Raw genomic sequence first — 27,798 nt, forward strand, 5'->3', positions numbered from 1 at the left:
AAGAAGAGCAACAGAACAAACCTATAGCGATAAGAAGGAAGGAAATAATAAAGAATGGAAAATGAATATAATAGAGAAGAAAATAGCATTATAGAGTAAACCAAAAACTTTTTTTTTTTTCAAACGATTACTAGGAGATTCCAGCAGAACAGGGCACTTAAAAAAGATTCTGTAAAGGACCAAATAATAAATACTTTAGGCTTGCGAATACGATCTCTGGCAATTAATTGACTTTGCAGCCATAGACGATAACTAAAGGAACAAGCAGGTCCCTGTTCCAACTTTAAGGACTCTGATAATTGAATTTCATATAATTTTCACTTGTCACAAAATAATATTCTCTTTGTGGTTTTCCCCAGCCATTAAAAAATGCAAAGCTCTAAAATAAAAACAATTTTTTTTTAATTGTAAAGTTCTTTTTTAAGCTCGCTGCAGGCTGTACAAAAACAGGTGGCAGGTTGCACTGGATTGGCCCCAAATGCAAGTCCAAGAGTATGGGCTTCAACACCCAGTTGCGTGGTCAAGTTCCTTAAGCAAGGGGCAGGCAGATAGTGCTTTTATGGGAGAGGGATCACACCTGAGGATTGCAAGAGCTGGACTACCCTGATGCACTGGGAGCCCGCTCTTTACCCTGAGCCCGGGCGAATTCTGGTGTCTTGACAGCCCAAGACCTTGGAGACACAGGTTCAGCCTGACCCCGCCCCCAGCGGTTGCCACCGGGGGGGCGCTAGAGAGCGCGCATGCGCCCACCCGGCCTCGCTGCCAATCAGACCGCAGCGCCCGACCTCGCGCCGGCACCTGGCAGCCAATCACAGGTGACAGCGGGCGCGCCAGCGGGGGCGCGGGCGGTGGCGGCGTCTGCGGCGCCGGGGGCCTGAGGAGGCGTAGTCGCCTCAGGCTTCGCCCCGGGAGCGCCTCAGGGCCGGGGAGCGCCTCAGGGCCGGTGAGCTGCCGGCCGTTCTGGCTCCGCCGCTGACGGGGACCGTGGCGCTGCCGGAGCGGTCCCTGAGGGCCGAGGGGAGGGTTTCTCGGGTCCTCACGAGCGGCGGGCCTGGCACGGCTCCGGCGGCCTGTGTGGGGCCGCGGGCCCTCAGGAGGGAGGGTGAGGCCCAGGCCCTGAGATCCCTTTCACCCTCTCCCTTCCCCAATCTGGGCGGGCGCCGCTCTCCGTCAGCCTCCCTCCCCCAGGGGTGGGCCGAGCCGGCCTCCGGGGAAGGGCCTGTCAGGCCTCCGGCCCCGCCGAGGTGTCCTAATACATTACAACACAAAACAATGTCAGGGCAGTTCTGTGACCCGGGCCCGGCGGGGTTCTGGAGATCCGTGGGCCCAGGCGCTGTCAGGAGGGCGCAACTAAAAAAACAAAAAACAAATCGATCTAGTGGCTTCTCCCCTGCCGCTGCGCCTGGGCTATTTTCTTGTTGACTGGGCCTCGGCCCGCCCCCGCCCCCTGTGGGAGCCCCCCTGGGCGCCCGAGGTCCAGGCTTTTGGTTTGGGCAGGTGGCAGATGAGGTGTTTTTTACTGAGAGAGGGGAGGTTGGAGGAAGAGGCTTGTTCGAGATTCTGTTCTCTGGTTGAGTGTGAGACGCCTGGTAAACATGCTCAGGGCAGGACCAGCTAGGGCCTGGGGATAGAATGTTCCCGTAACACGTGACTCACCCTGACCCTTCTCTCTGCTGGTCTCTAGGATGCGACCTGCTCCTGCCTGGAAAATCTCAAGCCCCCAGGTTTTCAGTGCGCGCCTGAGGTAAGGTGACAGACGTCTTTCTAATGAGGACCGGAGTGGTATCTATCTATCTATCTATCTATCTATCTATCTATCTATCTATCTATCTATCTATCTATCTATCTATCTATCTATGGCTGTGTTGGGTCTTTGTTGCTGCACATGGGCTTTCTCTCGTTGTGGCGAGCGGGGGCTTCTCTTCGTTGTGGTGCGCGGGCTTCTCATTACGGTGGCTTCTCTTGTTGTGGAGCACGGGCTCTAGGGCGCACGGGCTTCAGTAGTTGCAGCACACGGGCTCAATAGCTGTGGTTCTCAGGCTCTAGAGCACAGACTCAGTAGCTGTGGCGCATGGGCTTAGTTGCTCCGTGGCATGTGGGATCTTCCTGGACCAGGGCTCGAACCCGTGTCTCCTGAATTGGCAGGCGGATTCTTAACCACTGCGCCACCAGAGAAGCCCCCAGAGTGGTATCTTTTTTACCCTCAGCGTTTTTCCTGTTCTCTCCCGGGCTAACACGTTGCTGCCCAGAGAACGTTCTCCTGCGTGGGTGGGAGCCGACCCAGAATGTGTGTGATGACTTCAGGGCTGGTTCAGCTCATTCTGGAGCCCTCTTAAGTTGCGGCCTTAAAAAGGGGCAGGGGGCTGGGAGCCGGCTTTCACCTGCTGTTATGAAAGGGAAAAAAGTAAGAGCACCATGGATTTTTAAGCTGACTTCTACCATGCAGTGAGGCTAACATGGGCTGATGCACGTGGCCTAAGGTTTCAGCTAATGTATTAAAATAATAAAGTGATGGGAGTCCCCTGGTGGCCTCCGGGTTAGGATTCTGGGCTTTCACTGCAGTAGCCCGGGTTCAGTCCCTGGTCGAGGAACTGGGATCCCACTAGCCACGTGGCACGGCCAAATAAATAAATAAATAAAGTGGTTCATTCAGAGTAAATGTGTTGTGATTTAACATGATTCCATGGGATTAGTTTGTTCATTTCTGTACCCTTTTCCTTAAGGGTTTTATTTCATGAAGTAATTGAATGTGACTGGATGGGCGGGGTATCTGAGTTCACTTCATGCCAGTAAACAAGACTATAGGTAGCTTTATGCCCAGCAAACTGTGCATACAGCTCCCTTGTATAGTTACTTATCTATCGCTGGTACAACTTTGAGTCCTTGGCTTGACTATACAAGTTTGATTTGACTATACATGCTTCATGGCATGTCAATTTTGCCGTGTTTTGTTTTGTTTTGGCTGCGCCACGTGGCTTATGGGATTTTAGTTCCCCAGCCAGGGATTGAACCTGGGGCGCCAGCAGTCAGAGTGCTAAGTCCTAACCACTGGACTGCCAGGGAATTACCGTTTTGTTTTTTTCGTTTGCTTGTTTTTTAAATTTTGCTGTATTTATAGGAGAGCTATTCTGTGTATGACAGTTCAGAGTTGCAAGTATGACATATGAATGATATGGTAACTTGAAATGTCTGTGTTGTACACATTATCTCACAACTTAATAGCCTGAAAAAACATATTATCTCACTGGTCTAGAATCCAGGAGTGGCTTAGCTGGGTGGTTTTGCCTCAGGGTCTCTCCTTGACTTTTGTTGAATCTAACTTCAGTCACTTGGCTGTTAGCAAGGGGCCTCAGTTCCTCACTCTCTGGGCCTCTCCATGGGGCTGCTCATGTCATGGCTGCTGGCTTCCCCCAGAGCGAGTGATTCAGGAAAGAATTTGCACCCAAGATGAAGTGCAGAGTCTTTTTCAGAAGTTACACACCTTCACTTCTGTCTTTGCTTAGTCTCACAGATCAACCCTGTGAGAGTGTGAGGGAGAGCTACACAGGATTGAGAATACCAGGAGGTGGGATTCATTTGGGGCCATCTTGGGGGCTGGCTACCATACCCATTAATCCACCATGCCAGCCTTTCTTCATATGGTCTCAGGTCTGTTACTATGAGTGAATTCTTTGGCTTGTGTACACTTCTTGTGTACTAGATCCAATCAATTCTTGTTTGTTCAAGGATATTCTAGCAAGTCTCTTCTTCGGATTAAGTTTTCTGTTTCTCTGGATGGTTCCCATCAGCAAACAGGCTGATTATTATGTCATCTCGCATTAAAAAATCCGTCTTTTGATGGCACATCCCCCTTCTGCTTGTTTTATTTCATATTTGCTAGTTATAGGAAAACTTCTACAGAGTTGGCCATATTTGTTATCTCCAAGTCTCTTGTTTTCCTTTAAATCCACTCTTGTCAAGGTCACTAATGAATTCCACAGTGTTTAACTCAATGGTCAATTTTTAGTTTTTATTTTATTTGATTTATTGGCAGCATTTATCAAAGTAGTTCATTTCCTCCTCCCTGAAAATAATTTTTCATTTAGATTACAGGATGCTTCTCTTTCCTGATTCTCCTCTACATACAATTCTCTCACATACAATATGTGACCTTTGGTGTCTGGCTTTATTCAGTTAACATGTTTTCAGGTTCATCCATGTCATAGATATACAGCAGTGCTTTGTTTGTTTTTATGGCTGAATAGTATTCCGTTGTAAGCATATACCACAGCTTTGTTTATCCATTCATCAGTTAATGGACATTTGGATTGTGTGCTCTTTGTGGCTATTGTGAGGAATGCTGCTGTTAACATTGTTTTTGCGTGGACTTAACGTTTTCAATTTTTATGGGTATATACCTAAGAGTGAAGTTGCTGGATCATATGGTAACTCTATATTTAATTTTTGAGGTATTGCCAAACTGTTTTCCAAAGTGGTTGTACCACTTTATAGCAATTGCACCAGCAATATATGAGGATTCCAATTTCTCCACATCCTCTGCAGCACTTGTTATTGTTTCTCTTTTTGATTATAGCCAAACTAGTGGGTGTGAAGGAGTATCTCATTGTGATTGATTTACATTTTCCTAATCATGTTAAGCAGTATTTCCTGTGCTTATTGGCCATTTGTATAGCATCTTCTTTGGTGAAATGTCTCTTTGAATCCTTTGCCTGTTTAAAAAAATTTTTTTTATTGTTGTAAAAAACATATAACAAATTTTACCATCTTAACCATTTTTTAAAAATTTATTTATTTTATTTAATTTTTGGCTGCGTTGGGTCTTTGTTGCTGGGCATGTGCTTTCTCTAGTTGCGGCGAATGGGGCTACTCTTTGTTGTGGTGTGTGGGCTTCTCATTGCGGTGGCTTCTCTTGTTGCGGAGCACAGGCTCTAGGCACGCGGGCTTCAGTAGTTGTGGCACACGGGCTCCACAGCGCAGGCTTAGTAATTGTGGCGCACGGGCTTAGTTGCTCCACGGCATGTGGGATCTTCCCGGATCAGGGCTCGAACCCGTGTTTTCTGCATTGGCAGGCAGATTCTTAACCACTGCGCCACCAGGGAAGCCCCATCTTAACCATTTTTAAGTGTTAAGTATATTCACATTTTTTTTTCTTTTTTGTTTTCTTGTTCTTGCCACGCTGCACGGCTTGCAGGATAGTTCCCAACCAGGGATCGAACCCAGGCTCCCTGCAGTGGAAGCGCCTAACAACTGGACCGCCAGGGAATTCCCCATTTACATTGTTTTGAAACAGATCTCTAGATCTTTTCATCTTGTAAAATTGAAACTACCCATCCCATTAAACAACAAACTTTTCCCTCTCCTGCTAGACCATAGTATCCACCATTGTACTTTGTTTCTTTTCTATTGCTTTGACTACTTTGGATACTTCACATAAGTGGAAGCATACAGTATTTGTTTTTATGACTGGCTTATTTCATTTAGCATGATGTATGATGTCTTCAAGGATCATGCATATTGTAGCATGTGGCAGAATTTCTTTTTTATGGATAAATAATGTTCCGTTGTATGTATATATCACATTTTAAAAATTCATTCATCAGCTGATGGACATTTAGGTTGCTTCCACCTCTTAGTTATTGTGAATAGTGCTGCTGTGAGCATGGATGTGCAAATATCTCTTAGAGACCCCACTTTCATTTCTTTTGGATCTATATCCAAAAGTGGAATTGCTGGATCATATGGTAGTTATATTTTTAACTTTTTGAGGAGCCTTTATACTGTTTTCCACAGCATTTGCACTATTTACAATCCATCCATAGCACACAAGGATACAGTTTCTGTACATGCTTGCCAACAGTTTCCCTCCCCTCCCCTTCCTTTCTCCTGCCTTCCTTCCCTCCCTCCCTCCCTCCCTCCCTCCCTTCCTTCCTTCCTTCCTTCCTTCCTTATAGTAGCCATCCTGATGGGTGTTAGGTGATCTTTCACTGTGGTTTACATTCACATTTCTCTGATGATTAGTATGTTGAGCATCTTTTCATATACTTGCTAGCCATTTTATATCATCTTTGGAGAAATATCTATTCAGGTCCTCTGGCAATTTTTTAATTGAGTTGTTTTTTTATTCTTCTGTTATAAAAGATCTTTATATATTCTTTTATCACATATGTTAGTATCTATATGTGTCCCTTATAACATATCAATGTATATGTATCACATATATATGTGTTCCTAGTCACATATATGATTTACAGATATTTTTCTCCCATTCTGTGGGTTATCTTTTTACTTTCATGACGGTGTCCTTTGAAGTCCAAAAGTTGTCAATTTGATGAAGTCCTGTTATTTTTTCCTTTGTCATTTATTCTTTCGGTGTCTTCTCTAAGAAACCATTTACTCCAATTTTCTTTAAAGAGTTTTTTTAGTTTTAGCTCTACTTTTAGTTTCACAATCCATTTTGAGTTACTTTTTATATATATGGTGTGAGCGGGGGCCCAACTTCATTCATTCTTTCACATATGGATGTCCAGTTGTTCCATCAACATTTGTTGAAAAGATTTATCTGTTCCCCACTGATTATTTTGGTAATCTTACTGAAAATCAGTTCACCATTAATGCATGGGTTTTTCTCTGGACTCTGAATTCTATTCCATTGATCTATTCTGTTGATCTGTTTCTATCCTTATGCCAGTGCCACATTTCTTGATTACTATAGCTTTGTAGTAAGTTTTGAAATCAGAAAGTCTGAATCTTTCAGTTTTTTCTTTTTCAAGATTGTTTTGGTTATTCTGAGTTCCTTGAATTTCCATATGAGTTTCAATTCTGTGAGAAGGCTAGCCAAGATTTTGATAGATCAGTTGTGGGAGTCTTGCCATTTTAACAATATTAAATCTTCTGATCCATGAATGTGGGATGTCTTTACATTTATTTAGGTCTTTAATTGCTTCAACAATGTATTTAGTATAATTCAGTGTTTTCAGAATAAAAAAGCGCTGCATTTCTATTAAATTTATTCCTAAGTATTCTTTTTTCAAAAATTTATTTTATTGAAGTATAGTTGATCTACAGTGTTGTGTTAGTTTCTGCTGTACAGCAGAGTGATTCAGTTGTACATATACATTCTTTTTCAGATTCTTTTCCATTATGGTTTATCACAAGATATTGAATATAGTTCCCTGTGCTATACAGTAGGATCTTGTTGTTTATCCGTTCTATATGTAATAGTTTGCATCTGCTAATCCCAAACTCCCAATCCATCCCTCCCCACAATCCTTGGCAACCACAAGTCTGTTCTCTGTGTCTGTGAGTCTGTTTCTGTTTCATAGATAAGTTCAATTGTGTCTTATTTTAGATTCCACATATAAGTGATATCATAATGATATTTGTCTTTCTCTTTCTGATAAGTATTCTTTGTAACAGTGTAAATGGAAGTGTTTATTTACTTTCATTTTCAGAACATTTATTGCTACTGTATAGAAACATAATTGATTTTTTTATATTGATCTTGTATTCTGCAACCTTTTAATTCTAATACTTGTTTTGTGGATTCCTCAGGATTTTGTATATACAAAATCATGTCATCTCCAATATAGTTTTACTTTTTCCTTTTCCATTCTGAATGCTGCTACTTCTTTGTTTTTTTTTAAAGCTGAAATCTTGAGTGTTACATCTTTTTTTTTTTAAACTTTGGGTTTATTTATTTATTTATTTATGGCTGTGTTGGGTCTTCGTTTCTGGGCGAGGGCTTTCTTTAGTTGCGGCAAGTGGGGGCCACTCTTCATCGCGGCGCACGGGCCTCATTATCGCAGCCTCTCTTGTTGCGGAGCACAGGCTCCAGACACGCAGGCTCAGTAATTGTGGCTCACGGGCCTAGTTGCTCCGCGGCATGTGGGATCTTCCCAGACCAGGGCTCGAACCCATGTCCCCTGCATTGGCAGGCAGATTCTCAACCACTGTGCCACCAGGGAAGCCCTTTTTTTTTTTTTTAAACTCCTTTTTCTTGCCTGATTGTCCTGGTTATAGAACTTCCAGTATAATATTGAGTCAAAGTGCGGTAGTAGACATCCTTGTCTTGTTCCCAGTCTTAGAGGGAAAGCTTTCAGTCTTTCACGACTAAGTATGATGCTAGCTGTGGGTGTTTTACAGGTACCCTTTGATTGAGAAAGTTCCCTTATGTTCCTAATTGTTGAGGGTTTTTGTTTGTTTATTTGTTTGTTTTTCATCATGAAAAGGTGCTAGATTTAGTCAAATGCTTTTTCTGCAGGCAGGTGTCTTTTTTTGTCCTTTATTCTATTAAAATGGTATAATGTTGATTGATTTTCCTATAATAAACCAACTTTGCATACCTCCATAAATCCCATGTGGTCATTGTATATAATCTTTTTTACTTGTGGTTAGATTTTGTTTGCTAGTATTTTGTTGAGGACTCTTCTGTATTCATAAGGGATATTGGTTGTGTGTGTGTGTGATGTCTTTGTCTGATTTTGGTATCAGAGTAATACTGGCCTCACAGAATGAGCTGGAAAGTTTTCTCTCCTCTTTTAGTTTCTGAAAGAGTTGATAAAGGACTGGTGTTAATTTTTCTGTAATCACTTTGATAGAATTAACCAGGGTAGTCATCTGATCTTAGGTTTCTCTTTTGGAAAATTTTCTGATTACTAATTCAATGTGTTTGCTTGTTTTAGATCTGTTCATATTGATTTTTTTTTTTTACTGAGTCAGTGTGGTAGTTTTTGTCTTTCTAGAATTTGTCCATTTCATCTAGGTCATCTAATTTGTTGGAATAGAATTGTTCGTAGTATTCCCTTGTTTTTTGATTAAATTTCTGTGTGGTTGGTAGTAATATCCCCTCTTTATTTTAAAAAATAATATATTGAGGTGAAATTTACATAAGATCAGTGATTTTGAAGTGAACAATTCAGTGGTATTTAGAGTATTCATGATGTTGGACATCTGCTGCCTCTGTCTAGTTCCAAAACATCTCCATTATTTCAAGGTAAAACTCTTTATCCAGTAAGCAATTTCTCTCCATTTCCCCTCCCCCATATGCTGGCAACCACCAGTCTGTGTTTAGATTCTATGGATTTATCTATTCTGGATATTTCCTATAGATGAAATCATACAGTATGTGATCTTTTATGTCTTTCTTCTTTCATTTTGCTTGTTTCCAGGGTTTATCCAGGTTGTAGCATGTATTAATATTTCTTTTTTTTTTTACTTAAAATTAAATTAAAATATTTTTATTGAGGTATAATTGACATATAACATTATACTAGTTTCAGGTGTACAACAGAATGATTTAATATTTGTTTATATTGTGAAATCCCTACAATGAGTATAGTTAACATCTATCACCATACATAGTTAAAATTTTGTGTGTGTGTGTGTGTGATGAGAACTTTTAAGATATACTCTCTTGATGACTCTCAAATATTCAATACAGTATTATTAACTATAGTCACCATGTTGTACATCACATCCCCAATATAACTGGAAGTTTGTACCTTTTGACCCCCTTCACCAGTTTTGCCCACTTCCCCAACCCCCTGCCTTTGGCAACCACCAGTCTGTTCTATGAGCTTGTTTTTTGTTTGTTTGTTTTTGCTTAGGTTCCATATATAAGTGAGATCATACAGTATTTGTCTCTCTTTGTCTGACTGATTTCATTTAGTGTAATGCCCTCAGGGTCCATTCATGTTGTTGCAAATGGAAAGATATCATTCTTTTCTCTGGCTGAATAATATTCCATTGTATATATATGCTGCATTTTCTTTACCCATTCATCCATCAATGGTCACTTAGGTTGTTTCTATATCTTGGCTGTTGTAAATAATCCTGCAGTGCTTCAGTGAACATGGGGGTGCCTTCATTCCTTTTATGGTTGAATAATAGTCTGTTGTATGTATAGAATATGGTTTATCATTCATCCATTGATGAGCATTTGTGTTATTTCCACCTTGAGGTTATTGTGAATAGTGCTGCTATAAACTTGCACGTACATTAGATATACTTGTTTGAGTACCCGTTTTCAATTCTTTTGGGTGTATATCTAGAAATGGACTTGTGGGGTCATATGATAATTCTGTGTTTAACTTTTTGAGGACTTACCAAACTGTTTTCCACAAAAATCCTGATTTTTGCAAGCCTTTGGTTAATTTCCAGGATCTAGAAAGCTTGATTTTGACAGTTTTTGCTGGTGTTTTCTTTGCTTTTATGTAGTTTCCTTATTCCATCATTCCCTCTGACATCACCATAACATTTAACAAATTGACATTGTCATTTTTTTTTTAAGGTGTCTTTTTTGTGGTCCTCCACAACCCCTCTCTTTAAATCATTCTCCACTCACCTGATACTTCCAAACCCTCTCCAAATTCTTAGTCTTAGTGAAAGGAATTGCCTCAGAACTAACAGGCCACTTTTAGGTTGAACTCCTACCTTGCTCATATCTCCTTTGTGGATTCTTCTAAGATGCTGCTCTTGGGAGGAAAGGAAGGAAAAGCGAAAGTGGCTGAATTTCTCTCCTGCCTGCGTGGGTGAAATGTAGTACTCTAACCATACTGTTCTAAGAAAAGGCTTCCCCAAACTGTTGGTCCCCATAATGACATCTGGCCATAGTCATCCTCCTGAATCCCAGGATTGCAGGGCTCTCACATTTGGTATAACAGTACACCTCAGTGGCTCCCAGACTTGAAGAAAATTGGTTATATCCCAAGTTTGAACATTTCCTACCTTTTCCCTCACCCTACCTTCTTCTGTTGAATTATTTTTATCCCCTTCTAGATAATTATTTTCTTTTAATGAATATTTGAGTGCTTATTGTATGCCAGGACTGCTCTTGGCCCTTGGGAGAAATCAGTGAACAAAACAGACAAAAACAAACTAAAAAACAAAACAATTTCTCCTGTGGAAGGAACTAACAGTTCAGTGGAGGAAGAAAGATAGTCAATATAATAAATATGTACATTCTCTTGTGAAGTAAAAGGTGATGTTATGAAACTAGGAAAAATATAATAAGAGTAGGGTCATAGGATTGAATGTTGGGTAGGTAGGAGTGTTGTGATTTTAGATAAGGTGGTCAGAGTAAGTCTCTTGGAATAGGTAGGTTTGGACATGGACTTGAAGGAGATAGAAGTGTTAGCCATGGGGATATCTGGAAGACAAGAATTTCAGGTGGAGACTTTGAAGGGAGCAGCAAGGAAGCCACTGTAGCTGGACTGGAGTGAATGAATGTTAGAGTAGAGAGAGGAGAGGTCAGAGAGGTAGCAATAGTGGAAATGGTGGGACTTTCCTGGTGGCACAATGGTTAAGAATCCACCTGCCCATGCAGGGGACATGGGTTTGAACCCTGGTTCGGGAAGATCCCACATGCCGCGGAGCAACTAAGCCCGTGCGCCACAACTACTGAGCCTGCACTCTAGAGCCCGTGAGCCACAACTACTGAGCCCGCGTGCCACAACTACTGAAGCCCGCACGCCTAGAGCCCATGCTCCGCAACAAGAGAAGGCACCACAATGAAAAGCACGTGCACTGCAAGGAAGAGTAGCCCCTGCTCACGGCAACTAGAGAAAGCCTGTGCGCAGCAATGAAGACCCAACACAGCCATAAATAAATAAATTTTTTAAAAGAGAGAAGCCCTCAGGTGATGGAAGGGGGTTTACGTCAGGGCAACCTCAAAAATAAAATAAAAAAAGAAGAGTGGAAATGGTGGTGAGGGTCTGTAAATCCTTACTTTTTCTCTGAGTCCATTCTATAGAAGTAGTCATGTTTTTTGACAATGAACAACCTTGGCTTAATAGTTGTTCTCCTCCTAGACTCCCAGGCTAGATTAGACTCTATTTTTGCGTTCCTTTATCATCCTGAGCTTATTTGTGAAAAAATATTTGTTAAAAAATATTTATGAAAAAATTACTTTTGTTTTGCTCAGTTGCCCTAGGATAGAATCCAAATGTTTATGGCAGTTTTAAGGATCCCGTGAAACTCCCATTTCCCCCAAGGGTCTGTGTTTAATGGATGTTGAATTCTAAGGCAGCAACTGTATGGGGTTAATGGAGTAGAGGGAAGAAGGAGTGGTGGAGAAGGGACTTGAGTGCTCTGGTGGGGAGAGAGTGATGGGGTTGGGACAAGAATCTGGAGGAGCAGTAATGGGTCAAAAGAGTCAGGGGCAAGGGAAGATGGTGAGGGTAGGTACCAGAGGAGTCCTAGTGGCATAATCTTAGGAAGTTACTTAAGAGGGACTGATGCCTGAAAAAATCTGGTGTGTGGCTATAACAAAACCCGTTTAAAGGGCTGTTGTTGAAATGCAGAGGAATAACCTGGGAGGTGGGTCATCACCCACTGTTCTCTCAGCTATTTTTGGAGTGAAACCTCTCATTGGCTCCTTCCACAGCCCTTGGCAACTTTCTTGGTGGGGGAAATGAAGTGATTTTTGAGGACTCATCCCTTAGATCTAGCAGGTCTTGGCATGTCCAACCTCCCTACCCCAAATTCTCAAGATTCTGGTAATTGTAGAAAATAAGGACACTAGAGGAGAAGTGATAAGAAAATTCCCATGGTTTGTTGTTACTCTTGTCCTAAATGAACGCATTCATTAACTTATTTGTTTTATGTATCATTCTTTCTCCACTCTTAATTAATTTTTCATCTCGGATGATTGGTTGGATGAAAAGTTAATCAGTATGGTCAACAGCTAAAAATTCTACTAAGATCAGTTAGGTGAAAGTTCAGCAATGTTATTGGAACCCAGTTTATTTTTATTTTTTAAAAACAACAGAATTTATTCCCACAGTTTTGAAGGCTGGAAAGTCCAAGATCAAGGTGCTGCATGATTTGGTTCCCCACTGAGGGCTCTCTTTCACCTTCTTCCTGTGTCTTCACATTTGGGGGGGTGTTGGGGGAGATAGAGAGGAAGCAAGCTCTGTGATGTCTCTTCTTGGCACTAATCCAATCATGAGGGCCCTCATGACCTTATCTAAACCTAATTATCCCCCAAAGACCCCATCTTCAAATACCATCACATTGGGGGTTAGGGCTTCAACATGTGAATTTCTGATGCGGACAAGGTTCTCAGAGTAAATTGATAGAAAACATGGAATTAATGGAGCACACTCTGCTCTACAAATAAAGGTTCATATTGATGAGAGTTACTATTTATTAATTCATTTAACAGATTTTGTATTTGTTGAGCTCCCATGCTATGCTAGGCAATGGTCTTTGTGCTGGTGATCCAGCAGTCAACAAAAGACAATTCCTGCCCTTTGGAGTTTACATTTTACTGGATAGACAATAGAAAATAATCAAGATAAATAATGTTTATAATATATTAGGTGGTGATAAAGGCTTATAGGTGGAAGAGAAGGGAAGAGAAATTGGGAATGTGAATTAGAGGTTGGTTGGAGTATTTGAGAACCTCTCTGAGAAGAAGGCTTGGAACAGAGCCCTGAAGGTGGTGAGGGGCCAGCCATGTAGGTATCTGGATGATGAGCATTCATATTAGAGGGACAACAAATATAAGCACTCTAAGTAAGGTAAAGTGTTTAGTTTGTTCAAGAAATAGCAAGGAGGTTAGTGTGGTTAGAGTGAAGTGGGTGGGGGAGAGGAGTATGAGATAATTGCAGGGGACAGTATGTAGGGTTGGAAGTGTGGTCTTATAAGCATTGGAAGGACTTGGCCTTTTACTGAGTGAACCAGAAAGGCACTGGAAGGTTTTGAGCTGAGCAGTGATGCAGTCTAATTTGTTTGAACAGCATTACTTTGCCTACTATGTGAAGAGACAAGTGGAGTGAGGGACAAAGCACTGTTGGATTTAAGTTTAGTGGGGAAGTCAGGATTAGAGGGAGAAGTTTAGGAGACATCAGTGTTGAGTTGGGGTGAGATTATCAAGAGAGTTCATTCCCAATTTGCTAGCCTGTGCTAAGCGCTTGACATTGAATTATGCTATTTGTTGACCATATGTAGGTACTCTTACTCTATTCTTTGAAGTTGACACTTCTTTTCTATATTAACATATATGAAATCAGTATGTGTGAATCAATTTAGATAGGTGCATTTAATATAAATTTTCTTCCAATTCTGCTACAAAACAAGATGCCATTGAATATTTGATGCTTTTTCTTTTTTTCAAATAAATTTATTTATTTATTTACTTTTGGCTACGTTGGGTCTTTGTTGTTGCACGGCTTTCTCTAGTTGCGTCGAGGGGGGGCTACTCTTTGTTGCGGTGCGCAGCCTTCTCAATGCAGTAACTTAGCTTGTTGCGGAGCATGGGCTCTAGGCACACGGGCTTCAATAGTTGTGACACGTGGGCTCAGTAGTTTTAGCTTGCGGGCTTAGTTGCTCCGCGGCCTGTGGGATCTTTCCGGACCAGGGCTTGAACCCGTGTCCCCTGCGTTGGCAAGCAGATTCTTAACCACTGCGCCACCAGGGAAGTCCTGATGCTTTTTAAAAAGAGCTGTTACTTTAAGTCTAAGAAATAAGGATTTTTGCCTTTAAGATACAGAAACACATTTAAAAGTTATAAATTTTCCAAAACAGATGTAGCTGGTTAGAATTCCAGCTTAATCTTCTTTGACTCCAGACCCCATGTTTCTAAACACTGCACAATGGTGCTTTTGTAAAAATACTCATCCTTTACATGTGATTTCACCTAGTGATTAGTTGTTGGAGTTTTGGGTTTTTTTTCTTTTTTTAATAGAAGAGATCAAAATCAGCATAAGGCAAAGCTATGATTCTAGAGTTGTATAGACTTGTAATCATAGGTTTTTAAGCTGTCATTTATCCTCTTTGACTCTCAGTGTCCTTATCTGTGAAATAAGGATGTTTATAAATATCCTAGCGTTTTGGAGAGAATTAAATAACGTATTTTTCTGTACTTAACTGATATGTAGTATGTTTATACTTAGGTGGCAGTTTATATAAAGGAAGCACTGGGACCTGTGGCCACACCCTTCAAGAATAAAAAAATTTAGAAAATGGAACCACCATGTATGTTATGTGAAGAACAAGAGCCAGAACCACAGAAAAGCATAGAAGAAACCAAACAAGTAGACGATGAAGATGATGAACTGATCTTTGTTGGGGTGGAACATGTAAATGAAGATGCTGAGCTGATCTTTGTTGGGATGACCTCAAATTCAAAACCAGTTGTTTCAAACATATTGAACAGAGTTACCCCAGGTTCGTGTTCAAGGAGAAAACAGTCTGGTCACTTCAGAAAAGATAATGCTCACAAATTGCAGCCTGTAAGTCATGTGATGCCTACATCAGAAGCAATGACTGTCTTACCAGTTTCTGACTCTGAATCAAGATCAACAGATAGTCCTATTATTATTGAGCCTTTGTCTAAACCTGATTATAAAAATAATTCACCACAAGTCGTGCCTATTAGCTCTTCAGAGTTATGTTCTCCTCCTTTGATTACCTTCACAAGTTCATTGCAGCATCCAGTAGGAGCAGCACTTTCTACAGGAGGTATGAATAAAAGTCCTCGTGTAACAAAGCGACTTTCCACTTCTGAAACAAATAGCACAAATCCCAAAAGGCCTAAACTCAATAATGAAATCATAGGGGGACACTCTTTAGCTCTGGCCCCTTCAGGTATCTTTCATACAATGACAGCTCAGCAAAGCACACCCTCAGACAGTGTTCATACCTCATTAAGCCATGTTCAGAACAGAGAACTTTGTCCAACAGCTTTTCCAAAGGACAGTGTTCATTGCAAGCCTATAAGTCCTTTTGGGGAAAATGGACTGGCAAAAACAGACTTTTCAAGTCTAGCAAGTCAAAACAAGACTGTTGATCCCACGAAAGGAAATCTGATCGTGTTACTTCGTGACTTTTACTATGGACAGCATACAGGAGATGGGCAGCCAGAACAGAAGACTCACACAGCCTTTAAATGCCTCAGCTGCTTGAAAGTTCTAAAAAATGTCAAGTTTATGAATCACATGAAGCACCATTTGGAACTTGAAAAGCAGAGGGGTGACAGCTGGAAAAACCATACTACCTGCCAGCACTGCTACCGCCAGTTTCCCACTCCCTTCCAGCTGCAATGTCACATTGAAAGTGTCCATACTTTCCAGGAGCCCTCTGCAGTCTGTAAAATCTGTGAGTTGTCTTTTGAAACAGATCAGATTCTCTTACAGCACATGAAGGACAATCATAAGCCTGGTGAAATGCCCTATGTGTGCCAGGTCTGCAATTACAGGTCGTCAGCCTTTGCTGATGTAGAAACACATTTCAGAACATACCACGAAAACACTAAGAATTTGCTTTGCCCATTTTGTCTCAAAATTTTCAAAACTGCAACACCATACATGTGTCATTTTAGAGGACACTGGGAAAAGAGTGTTCACCAGTGTTCCAAATGCCGGCTACAGTTTTTAACTTTCAAGGAGAAAATGGAGCACAAGACCCAGTGTCATCAAATGTTTAAGAAGCCTAAGCAACTAGAAGGATTGCCTCCTGAAACAAAAGTTGTTATACAAGTGTCACTGGGACCTCTTGAACCAGGATCAGTGGAATTAGCATCCATTACTGTGAACACATCTGATTCTGAACCTTCACCCCCCAGGTCTAAAAGTAGAATTTCAAAAAAACCCCATTAATTCTACTTTCAGTAAATCTGAAGCAAATACTTCAATCAAAGTTAAAAACCCCACTAAAAACAGAAAATCCAAATCATAGCATTATTCAATAGCATCAAATATAGTGAAACCAATGGATCATTTATGAGGTTTTTCTAAAAATTCATGAAGTACAATATTGTTTGATCTGAATTTTGAGATATTATTTTAAAACATATTACCTGATTTTCATATAACTATCTGGCTTAACACATAAAAGGTGTGTGTGTGTGTGAATGGGGGGGGGGAAGAGAGAGAGAAAAGTGAAAACCTATTTATTATTTTGGTATTTCATGTTATTTGTAAGTTTGAAAGCTCTGCTATACATATAATCTGTAGAATTTTTTAACAACTTAATTTTATTTTCAACTTTTTCCATGCCTTGAAGATTTCAATATTAACTATAGCCTATAGTTAGGCTATAGTTAGGCTAACTATAGAAATGGCTTTGTTATGGTGTGGTCCCGTTTGCTGCTGAACTCTCAGAAGTGCCTCTGTTGTGCTGATCTAAAATAACCTGACTCTGAAAGCCTTGGTGTGGAGAAGTTGATGGAGACCCTATGGTGTGAATGGGGACCAGAAACAGGGAATTCAGTAAGTGGAGAGCAGTGGCTCCTTGTCCCAGTTGAGGAAGGGGCACACATTCACTCCAGGCTTGGAGCCAAGGCAGAAGGAACACTGTCTCAGACTGTCTTTACCTAGCCCAAGGACATCCAAGGAAGCCAAACCATTAAAATAAAATGCCTATGTTTGGTGAGGGGCCCCTGCAGGCATCAAGCAGGTACTGTGTATCATTGGCTTCAGATGGGGAAGCAGAGATAATTAATAGAATGGGACCTGGTGCCAGGGGACCTCCTTTTGAATGATCAAAAGGAGAATTTGATTTGTTCTCTCACCTCTCCCATCTGGCTGGCCTTTAGTCAGAATGAACTAGCCATATCTCTCTCAGTCACAGCAGTAAAGCAAGTTAAGGTTCCCAAGGAAAAAAATCCCTGACATCCATAGTTTGATCTGTATTGGACCCATAGGTTAACTGAAAAGGGCCAAACACATGGAATCTGTCCAGTTTATGAATAGGGCTAAGTTTAGTTCTCTTACCCTTAAGCTGGAATGGGGTTGTCCAAGAAAAGTAGAAATAGTGGATAAAAATAGTTAACAGTGATTAAACCCATTATAGGACTTTTCCTAACACATTTCCAATTACATGTATCTTACCCTAATTGAACATGTGAAGTTTGCAATTTTGTATCTTGCCTTGGACATGAATGTATTACAGTTAACAGTTAATTCTTTGTGTGTATAATTTCCCATTTTATCAGACTAATACTGAGTTTGGGTCTTACTTGACACACTCCAATGTGCCAGAAATGTCTCATTTATTTCAGTAATTATCAGGTCATAGGGTTATTATCCTTTATTTGATCTATCAACTGTCTAATCTGTGATTATACTTGCCGGAACCTTTTTCCTTGCCATCTCCAAGGGCTCTTTCACAGAACTGGGGTACCCTCTAAGTATTGGCTCCTGAACATCAGCAGCCTTGGTTGCCTCTGTGGGTTCCTGGAGTTGAGTCTCCCTAGGCATGTTTTAGTGCCATCCCTTCTCACTCCACCTCCAGCCCAGGTACCTAGCAGCCTCTGTGCACCACTCAAGGAATCTGGGATCCTGGCTGTAGACTTGTGCCAGGAGAAATCTCTCCCTTTTGCTGTTGCTTTCTCCTCCTCTTTAAAGGTACTTTATCTCTCCCCACTCCTTTTTCCCCCTCCTCAATCTAGTTAAATTTTCTAAGCTTTCACAAAATGCTGGAAAGGTATAATCATCAAGGGGTTAGCATCCCTCATAGACTTGAGGAGGAAGGACTACAGATAACAAAGTTGTTGTGAGTATATCGTCCATATTTTAGATAATTTCCTGAGTGTAGATTCCGTTATATTTATTTGCTCAATGCTTGATTGATTGATTTGCACTTTGAATATTTTACTAGGCCTTTCCAGTTAGTTTGCTTGGGCCAAAGCACTTTGGTAAAATTTCAGCTTGAACCCCTTTAGGTGTAGAAAGTGTGTGTGTGTGTGTGTGTGTGTGTGTGTTCTGGTCTCAGGTGGAAACTTCTATATATAAATAGATGTGCAGACTTTTGCATACTTATCTCCCTTATTCTGTTTCTATGGTAAAAATATGAAATGTTTTAGTTCTTTGTGTTTGTGGTTGCTTAGTATTATCAACCCTGTTACTGTTGTTTGCTCTAAAGTATGCTCCTAAGGAGTACAAATTGTTATTTATTGCCAACTAAGGTTCCAGTGATATGGCCCCTGACTACCTCCTCTCTTCCATTCTCTGTCGTGCTACTTACTCTGCCATTTTCCCCACTGGTGCACTATTTTTGACACACTGACCTTGCTTTTCCTCAAGCAAATTCCATTTCTTCCCGATCCAAAGACTTTGTAACTGCTGTTCTCCTTCTTGGAATGCTCTTCCCCTAGGCCTGCATGGCTTGCTACCTCGCTTAATTGTTTGACACTTCCTTTGGTATATTGAGCTTCACCAGTGTTGTTAAAATCACACAGTGAAATCTCCAACCCACCCCCCTTTTTTTCCTCCTCTTAAATGCACTTTAAGTCTCCACACTCTTCTTCCCTACCAGTCTAAATTTCCTAGATTTTCACAAAAAGCTGGGAAGAGATAATTATCAAGGGCTTTGCTTCTCTCTTCGAATTGAGTTTGCTTGAGTCAGTTTCTGTGCCTGCAAATAGAAGACAATAGTGAGTTGAGTTCTTTCAAGAGCTTTCTCTGTTTTTCTATTGATACCTCTATATTTTTTTAAGGCAATGTCACTTTGTTTTGTTTACAAATATATTGAATATCTGTCAAGATTACTATTTTGTTATTGCCCTTTGTGAATTTCCTTGTCTATTTTGCTTGTTATTTCAGATAAAATTTATTTTATTAATGTTGCCAAAAATTGCAAGTAAAATTAGCAATTATAGAAATAAAATGTTTTTTTTAAAAAAGTGTTTTCACTATGTTGTCTTTTCACCAATAACATGGCATATTTTTAGTTTTATTTGTAATCTTATTGCATTGGCCAGGACTTCTAAACAATGATGTATAAATGGGCTTTCTTATTCTTGGTTTAATTAGAAATGCTTTACCATCAGAGGTAATGAGTATATGGCTTAATGAATTTCTATTTCTATCTTTAAAATTTAAATTGAATTGTTTTATTGGATAGTTTACAACATCCGTTGAGACAGTCATTTTCCTTCCTTCCTTCCTTCCCTCCCCTCTCCTCCCCTTCCCTTCCCTTCCTTTCTTTCCTTTCTTTCACTAACCCAAGGTTTTGCTTGGCTGGATTCACAACTTTTCTATTAGAAACCTTCCTTTCGTGAAACAAAAATAATTCCACTTGGGGTTGAATATTATCCTCTCAGAATCTCATTTCATTTCTCATTTCTAGTATTGGAATTAATTTCCTCTCCCCCTTACTAGATTTGCCACAGTTTTTATCAATGTTTCTGATTTACTTTTTCCAAGAAGCAACCCTTGCTTTATTATCCCAACAAGTTTTACCTGTAATCTATTTTTGTCTCAATTCATTATATACCTTCTACTTTCTTTATGATTATTCTTTTTTATAACCTTGTATTTTAAAAGCTTTCTTTTTTTCTTTTTAAAAATTTTTATGAAAATAGAGTTGATTTACAATGTTGCGTTAGTTTCAGGTGTGCATCAAAGTGATTCAGTTATGCATATATATCCTTTTTTAGTTTTCCATTATAGGTTATTACAAGATATTGAGTATTTTTTTATTTAATAAAGGATTAGGACTTTACCTACCTTTATTTAAATAACAGTTTTGTCTGAATCCCAAATATTTTGATGCATATATATATATTTTTTTTAATTAAAATTTTCATTCTCTGTACTTTTTTTGTAAGTTAATTCCAAAGATTTCAGAATTTGCAGGCTGAATGTTTTAGTCTTAATTTATAGTTTACTGAGAATTAAGTTTTCCTTGGAGCTCTGAGGGTATGTGTGTATGTACACTGACATGTCTATATACACATCCTTTTCAGATTACTACATGGGTTATTTTTTAAAAAGATATTTTCTGTTTGTATGGTAAAAACGTGAAATGTTTTAATTCTAGAAATCTATTCCCCCTAAATGAATATAGTATAAAAGGTAAAGGTATGAAAATATTCATTTGAGAGTAATTCCTAGTAACAAAACTTGGAAATGTTAAAAATTATTCATAACACCTATTAAAGGTGGTAAGAAAACCTTTATTCAAGGGAAGACTACTACAATGGGGTTTTGTAATAGAGGAGAGAGATTGAGCTTAACTCTGACTCCAGCAAGGACAAAGTTGGGATTTATAGCCAAGGATCAGGGTGGGTGTCAGTGCATGGAAACTTACTGAGAGGAAGCATCAGGGGTAAGGGTGGATTCTAGCTAAACCCACTGATGGGATCATTGCTGAGGCCAGGCCAGGGTGATGAGATACTGAGGTGAGGGGAGAGGAATTTGATCTGATATCAATGGTGGTCAGATAAAGGGTGGGGGATTTTTCCTGAACTAACTCAGCAGGATTCTTGCTAAAATTGGACTAAATGGGCAGAGCCACTGGATGAAGACATAGCCCAAAGTTGGCAATGTGTTAATTAACTATTGGTGCATAACAGATTACCACAGAACTAACAGCTTAAAAAATATTATCTCACACTGGTTCTGAGAGTTGGGAATCCAGGAGCAATTCAGCTGGGTGGTTCTGGCTCAGGGTTTCATGAGGTTGCAGTCATCTGAAGGCTTGACGGGCTGGTGGATTTCCCCCCAAGATGGCTTACTTACGTAGCTGTTGAAACTCCAGTTTCCTTGCTGGCGGTTGGGAGAAAGCCCCCATAATTTCATGTGGGCCTCTCTACTGGGCTACCTGAGTGTTCTCAAGATATGAGTAAGCTGGCTTCTAGAGAGAGTGAGCAAGGAGGCTGCAATGCCTTTTATGACCTAGTCTCAGACATTTCACTGTCATTTCTACAATATTCTATTCATTAGAAGTGAGCCACTAAATCCAGCCCACCCTTGAAGGAAAGAATTTGTGGACATAATTTAAAACCACCAGGGTACACACCTGGCCACAAATTGTTTACATACCTCCTATGTGCAAAATGCATTTTCCCCCCAAAGCCTCCAAAAGTTTTATCCATTACAGCATTAACTTGAAGTCCAAAATCTTATCATCTAAATCAGGTCCAGATATGGATCAAGGTCCAGTTGTGCAGCATCTCAAGTATAGTTTCTCTAGATCTGAAGACCTGTGAACAAAAGAGATGAGTTAATCTGTCCACTTCCACAGCCAACATACAGTGGTGGGATGGCATAGATAACCTTCATAGACACACCTGTTCCAAAAGGGGAGGGGAGATGGGAGTCAATAGTCAGTAGCAATTCTGAAATACCACCAGGTACATGTTGGCAGTTCATTGACTAGGATTCAAGACCTGGAAACTTTCTGGGCTTCAATCTCTGGATTCTTGATTCTGCCCTCTGACATACTTCCATTTTATGAAAGGTAGGTAGTACATGGTTACAGTGAAATAGTCTTTGCCTAGCCTGGTTCCTGCTTGTAGAAGGCAGAAGTCCAAAGCTCTCTATTTTGTACTATTTCTGGTCCTTTCAGTCCAAGCTAGAGGCATTTCTTAAATATATTCTCTTAAAAACTTGGTGTTTCTCCTGTTAATCTTATTGGTGTTCATGCCAAAGAACTCCACTCCAAAGCCACAACCACACATCTCTTCAAGATAAGGCCTACTCTATCTTAGCTTTCTGCTGAGATAGCTGAGGGATAACACCCTTAAGCTTTGTAGAAGTCCTATTGTGTGACTGAGATGACTGCTGAGTCACACCCCTAACTCTTTGGAGGGCCTTGGCCTGAAAAAATGATGCTGTGAAACATCACCTTCAATCTTTCTGAGGCTTAACAAAGAATTTTAGAATCCACCTTCTCCCTTGAACCTCTGTTCCAGCCATCTGCTTCTCTTTCCATTCCTCCAAGAAGGCCAGGCTCCCTTCCCTCTGGTTAAAAGCTATTTTCGGGCTTCCCTGGTGGCGCAGTGGTTAAGAAACCTCCTGCCAATGCAGGAGACATGGGTTCAATCCCTGGTCGTGGAAGATCCCACATGCTGCTGAGCAACTAAGCCCATGCGCCACAACTACTGAGCCTGCGCTCTAGAGCCCGTGCGCCGCAAATACTGAAGCCCACATGCCACAACTACTGAAGCCCACGCACCTAGAGCCCGTGCTCTGCAACAAGAGAAGCCACCGCAATGAGAAGCCCGCGCACCGCAACGAAGAGTAGCCCCCGCTCACCACAACTAGAGAAAGCCCACGTGCAGCAACGAAGACCTAAAACAACCCAAATGTGGGCAGTGGGAAGTGAAGCCAGTGGGAGCCTGGATACCCAGGTTCCAAGTCTGCCTCTAGCTCAGGGCAGGTCAGTCCCTTCTCTGAGCATCAGTTTCTCCATCTGCCAAGTAGAAGCCAAATAAATAAAATAAATTTAAAAAAAAAAAGAAGAATTTTACAGTCACACTCATCTTTAGGCCACCTTTTTAAAAAAATTTTTTTTTTTTAATGGAAGCATTAGTTGTTAAGGTGGTTCTTTTTTATTTTATTTGATTTATTTGATTTATTTATTTATTTTTGGCTGTGTTGGGTCTTTGTTTCTGTGCGAGGGCTTTCTCTAGTTGTGGCAAGTGGGGGCCACTCTTCATCGCGGTGCGTGGGCCTCTCGCTATCGCGGCCTCTCTTGTTGCGGAGCACAGGCTCCAGACGCGCAGGCTCAGTAGTTGTGGCTCACGGACCTAGTTGCTCCGCGGCATGTGGGATCTTCCCAGACCAGGGCTCGAACCCGTGTCCCCTGCATTGGCAGGTAGATTCTCAACCACTGCACCACCAGGGAAGCCCTTAATTTTTAAATTTAAAAAATTTGAAGTACAGTTGATGTACAATATTATATTTAGACTACCTTTCTTCAGTGCCCTGGATATGATCTTTGCTTGGTAGCCATTAATTTTAGCATCTTTTACCATCTTAAAAGACTGGAACATTTCAAAATCAGCAAGTTCTGTCTCCTTTTTTGTTTAATAGTCTTTCCCTTAGCTTTTTTATTTCCCTTCATATTATACTATAGTCAGCAAGAAGAAACCAGGTAGCACTTTCAGCCGTTTGGCTGGAAATCTCCTTAGCTAGATGACTCAGTTAATTAGGTACAATTTCTCCTTTCAGCTCAGTAGGTACATTTTCTACTTGTCATAGAACTGCGTGTGTAGTGTTACTAAACTTTCTGCTGCTACGTACCCCCTTTCTCAGTTTTCTAATAACATGTGCCTCACTTCCTTTTAACCCATGCCTTGTCAAAGTCCAGGGTTTTTTGTTTGGTTTTTGTTTTATTGTTTTGTTTTTTTACTAAGGCTTGCACTAACACTCTCCTCAAAGTCCTTCCAGCTTTTGTCCGCTGCCCAGTTTCAAAGCCACTCTCATACTTTAGGTATTTGTTACAGCAGTGCTCCCCTTCCAAGTGTAAGTAACCTATTGCTGTATAAAATTTTACCCCAAACTTATCAGTTTAAAACAACAAACATTTATTATCTTATGGTTTCCAAGAGTCAGGAATTTGGAATTAGCTTAGTTGAGTGGTTCTGGCTCAGCTTCTTTCATAAGGTCACAATTAAGATGTTAAGATGGAGCTCCAGTCATCTGAAGGCTTGACTGGGGCTGAGGATCAGTGCTGTGGTCTGAGTGTTTTGTCCCCCCAGATTCATTTTGAAATCCTATCTCCCAGAAGTGATAGTATTGAGTAGGTGGGTGCTTTGAGAGGTGATTAGGTTGTGAGGGGGGAGCCCTCATGAGAGGGATTAGTGCTCTTATAAAAGAGTTCCTACAGAGTTCCCTAGCTCCTTCCACCATGTAAGGATACAACAAGAAGTCTGTGACCTGGGAGAAGGCCCTCACCTGACCATGCTGGCACCCTGATCTTGGACTTCCAACCTCCAGAGCAATAAATTTCTGTTGTTTACAAGCTACCAAGTCTGTGGTGTTTTGTTATAATAGCTTGAACAGAATAGGACGATCAACTTCTAAATTTACATGGCTGTTGGCAGGAGGCCTCAGTTCCTTGTCACGTGCTCCTCATGACATGTCAGCTGGCTGTGGCAGAGGGACTAATCCAAGAGAGAGCATGGGAGAAGCTGTAATCTCGCCTTAGAGGTGAAATACCACCACTTCTGTTGTTTACTGTCGGTGACACACACCAACCTTGATATAATATGGAAGTTGACCATATATGGGCAGGAATGCCAGAGGGTGGGGAATCCTTGCAGGCCATCTTGAGGCTACTACAGGGAGAATGGAACATAGAAATATATATGACATGGAATCTACAAGGAATGCAGATAAAAATGAGTTAATGGTCATGCTGTTACTTTCCCACTCTCCACTTTGCCATTGTGGCTGACACTGGTCAATCTGAGATGAGATTTTTTTTTGGAAGTAAGTACATTATTTTTAAAACTTGGAATACATAATATATTCACATTGTTCAAACATCAAAAACTATAACAACCATTCTCAGGTTCTTTTTTAGCCTTCTATATAATTTCTAGTGTTTTTCTCTCTCTTTTTAATATAACTGATTTCTATTACAAGTTTTCTGCACCTTCATTCTGTCCCATCTCTGTACCCTTCAGTGTTCCTGCTGGGGTGGCTGATTAAGTCAGTGATAACCAACTTTATCAAATGTTTGCTCAGCCACACCCTTAGTGTTCTCTGGAGTATGCTTTCTCATTTTCTGCAACATAGATAGACTGAGAATTCTCCAAATCTTTAAGTTCTTGTTCCTTTCTGCTTAACAATTCTTTGTTCAATTATTTCTCTTTTCAGGGCTTCCCTGGTGGTCCAGTGGTTAAGACACTGCAGGGTGTGCGGGTTTGATCCCTGGTCATGGAACTAAGATCCCGCATGCCGCATGGTGTGGCCAAAACAAAAAAAATTATTTCTCTTTTCTCTCATTTTACTTTAAGTAGTCAGGAGAAACCTTCAATACTGTGCTTGGAAATCTCCTCAGCTAAATATCCAATTTCATCACTTGAAAGTTTTATCTTCCACAAAATACTAGAACACAAACACAATTCAGCCAAGTTCTTTGTCACTTGATAACAAGGATTGTCTTTTCTCCATTGTCCACTAACATGTTCCTCGTTTCCCCCTGAGACCTCATCAGAATGACCTTTACTGTCATGTTTCTACCAACATTCTGTATATGGTTATTTATGTATTTTCTAAGAAGATGGAAGCCTCCTCTATAGCTGCTCTTTTTTTTTTCTGAGCCCTCACTAAAATCACTTTTAACAGTCCCTTCATGTCAATATTTGTTTCATCTAGCATGCATTTAAAAGCTCTTCCAGCCTCTACTCATAACCTAGTTCCAAGGCCACTTACACATTTTTAGGTCTTTGTTAGAGCAGCACCCACTTCTTGGTACCAATTTCTGTCTTAACTTGGGCTGCTTATAACAGATTACCATAGAATGAGTGATTTAAACAACAGACATTTATTTCTCACAGTTCTGGTGGTTAGGAATTCCAAGATCAAGGTGCCAGCAGATTTGGTTCTTGGTGAGGGCACTCTTCCTTGCTTATAGGTGGCTGCCTGCCTCACATGGCTGGATCCTCTCACAGCAGAGGGAGCGAGAGAGAGCACTTGCTCTAGTCACTTTCTCTTCTTATAAGGACACTAATCCCATCATAGGGATTCTACCCTCATCTAAACCTAATTATTTACCGAAGGCCCCATCTCCAAATACCACCACATTAGGGGTTAGGGTTCAACATAGGAATTTTTGGAGAGATACATTCTATGACCATCACACAGTCCCTCTGCTGGAGATTCCCTTACTCTCTCGACATTCACTTACCCCTCCTCTTCTAAGACCCTGCGTACATGTCTTACCTAAGTGAACTCTTCCTTGATTTGTCCAGAAAAAGGGTAGTTGCTTTATCAGTTGAGTTTCAAAGATCCTAGCTAATTCTCTGTAATAGTAATTAGCATATGAGTTTATAATTTATTTCTAATATCTTTGAGGGTGATCTTCTTGACAGAAGGAAACCTGTCTTATTTGTCTTTGTATTTACACCCTCCCAGACCAACCTAATACATTGGTTTAGCCCTTATAAGGATTAGCCCTTAATAAATGGTTGAGTAAATGAATTGATGCATGGGCAGATGGATAGATGGATGAAAGTTTGAGCCCAAGACATATATTTGTAAAATGAGGGTTTTAGATTAAACAATTATTAGTTTTCCCCTACTACTTTGAGGTTAAAATATTTAAAGATAGGGGCTTCATGTGATAATGAGATCTAGAACTTGAAAGCAAAAGGAAATGAGATAAGAAAGCAAATAAATAGGAGGCATCTTTAAAATTTGGCAAAATAGCAGAATGAGAGTAGAGAAAACATATGCAATGTTTGTGAATTATTCATTTATTTCTTTTGCTCTTAAAGTTTTCCTTTTTATAACAGTTCAACTCTCACCTATAATTTTCTTCAATCTTCTTTGACTGATAGAACTTTGGAGAATAATATACATTTTTAATCTTTAAAATTTAAATTGTATTCAATATTTTAGTTATACTATACATATGGTATTTCCATACCTGTCTATTGGAAGAGTTTATACTGATACCTCCTGTTTAATTCCAGCACTCCTAGATTCAGTCTAGGCTACTTTCCATATTATATCTCCCTTCTGTTTTAGTGAGAACACTAGCTCCTATTAACTACAGTATATTTTCTTATTTGCTCAGTTCTAGAAAGCACATTACATAGATTCAGAATTGTTAACTCATACTACTTATAATAAAAAACCTACTTACTAGTACAGCCATCAGTAGTACTCAACCTCATCCATAGGCTGGGCCCTGGAGAGGGTGAGAGCAGCTTTGCCCCCACGGAGGGAGCCTGAGAACCGGGTGGGAATCTATGTTTGTTGTTTGTGTCCTAAATCAGTGTTCTGGGAACTTGGCCAGGTTTCTGCTGGAACCAGGATGGATAGTGACCACTGGGGACCACTCCAGTGCTGGAGGCACAGGTGAGAGTGACTGTCCAGAGTGAGGGCTCCTGAGTCA

The 27,798-nt window shown here is 40.5% G+C and overlaps 1 protein-coding gene and 1 long non-coding RNA gene across 3 annotated transcripts in view; both read left to right on the top strand.

Annotated features, from left to right (window-relative positions):
* Window positions 1-740: 740 nt before the first annotated feature.
* Window positions 741-27,798, top strand: part of LOC309639314 — an 81,554-nt gene continuing 54,496 nt past the window's right edge. For both annotated transcript variants that reach the window (XR_014251581.1, XR_014251582.1), the window contains exons 1-2: window positions 741-815; window positions 1,685-1,744. This is a non-coding gene — a long non-coding RNA (uncharacterized lncRNA). The remainder of the gene's footprint in view (window positions 816-1,684; window positions 1,745-27,798) is intronic.
* On the top strand, window positions 14,959-20,292 carry ZNF280B (zinc finger protein 280B). Its single transcript, XM_082416324.1, has one exon. It carries the CDS (start codon window positions 14,964-14,966, stop codon window positions 16,596-16,598), a length of 1,635 nt encoding a protein of 544 aa, XP_082272450.1. The 5' UTR covers window positions 14,959-14,963; the 3' UTR covers window positions 16,599-20,292.

This window comes from Balaenoptera physalus, assembly GCF_965194825.1.
Source record: "Balaenoptera physalus genome assembly, chromosome: 12".
Taxonomy (NCBI): domain Eukaryota; kingdom Metazoa; phylum Chordata; class Mammalia; order Artiodactyla; family Balaenopteridae; genus Balaenoptera; species Balaenoptera physalus.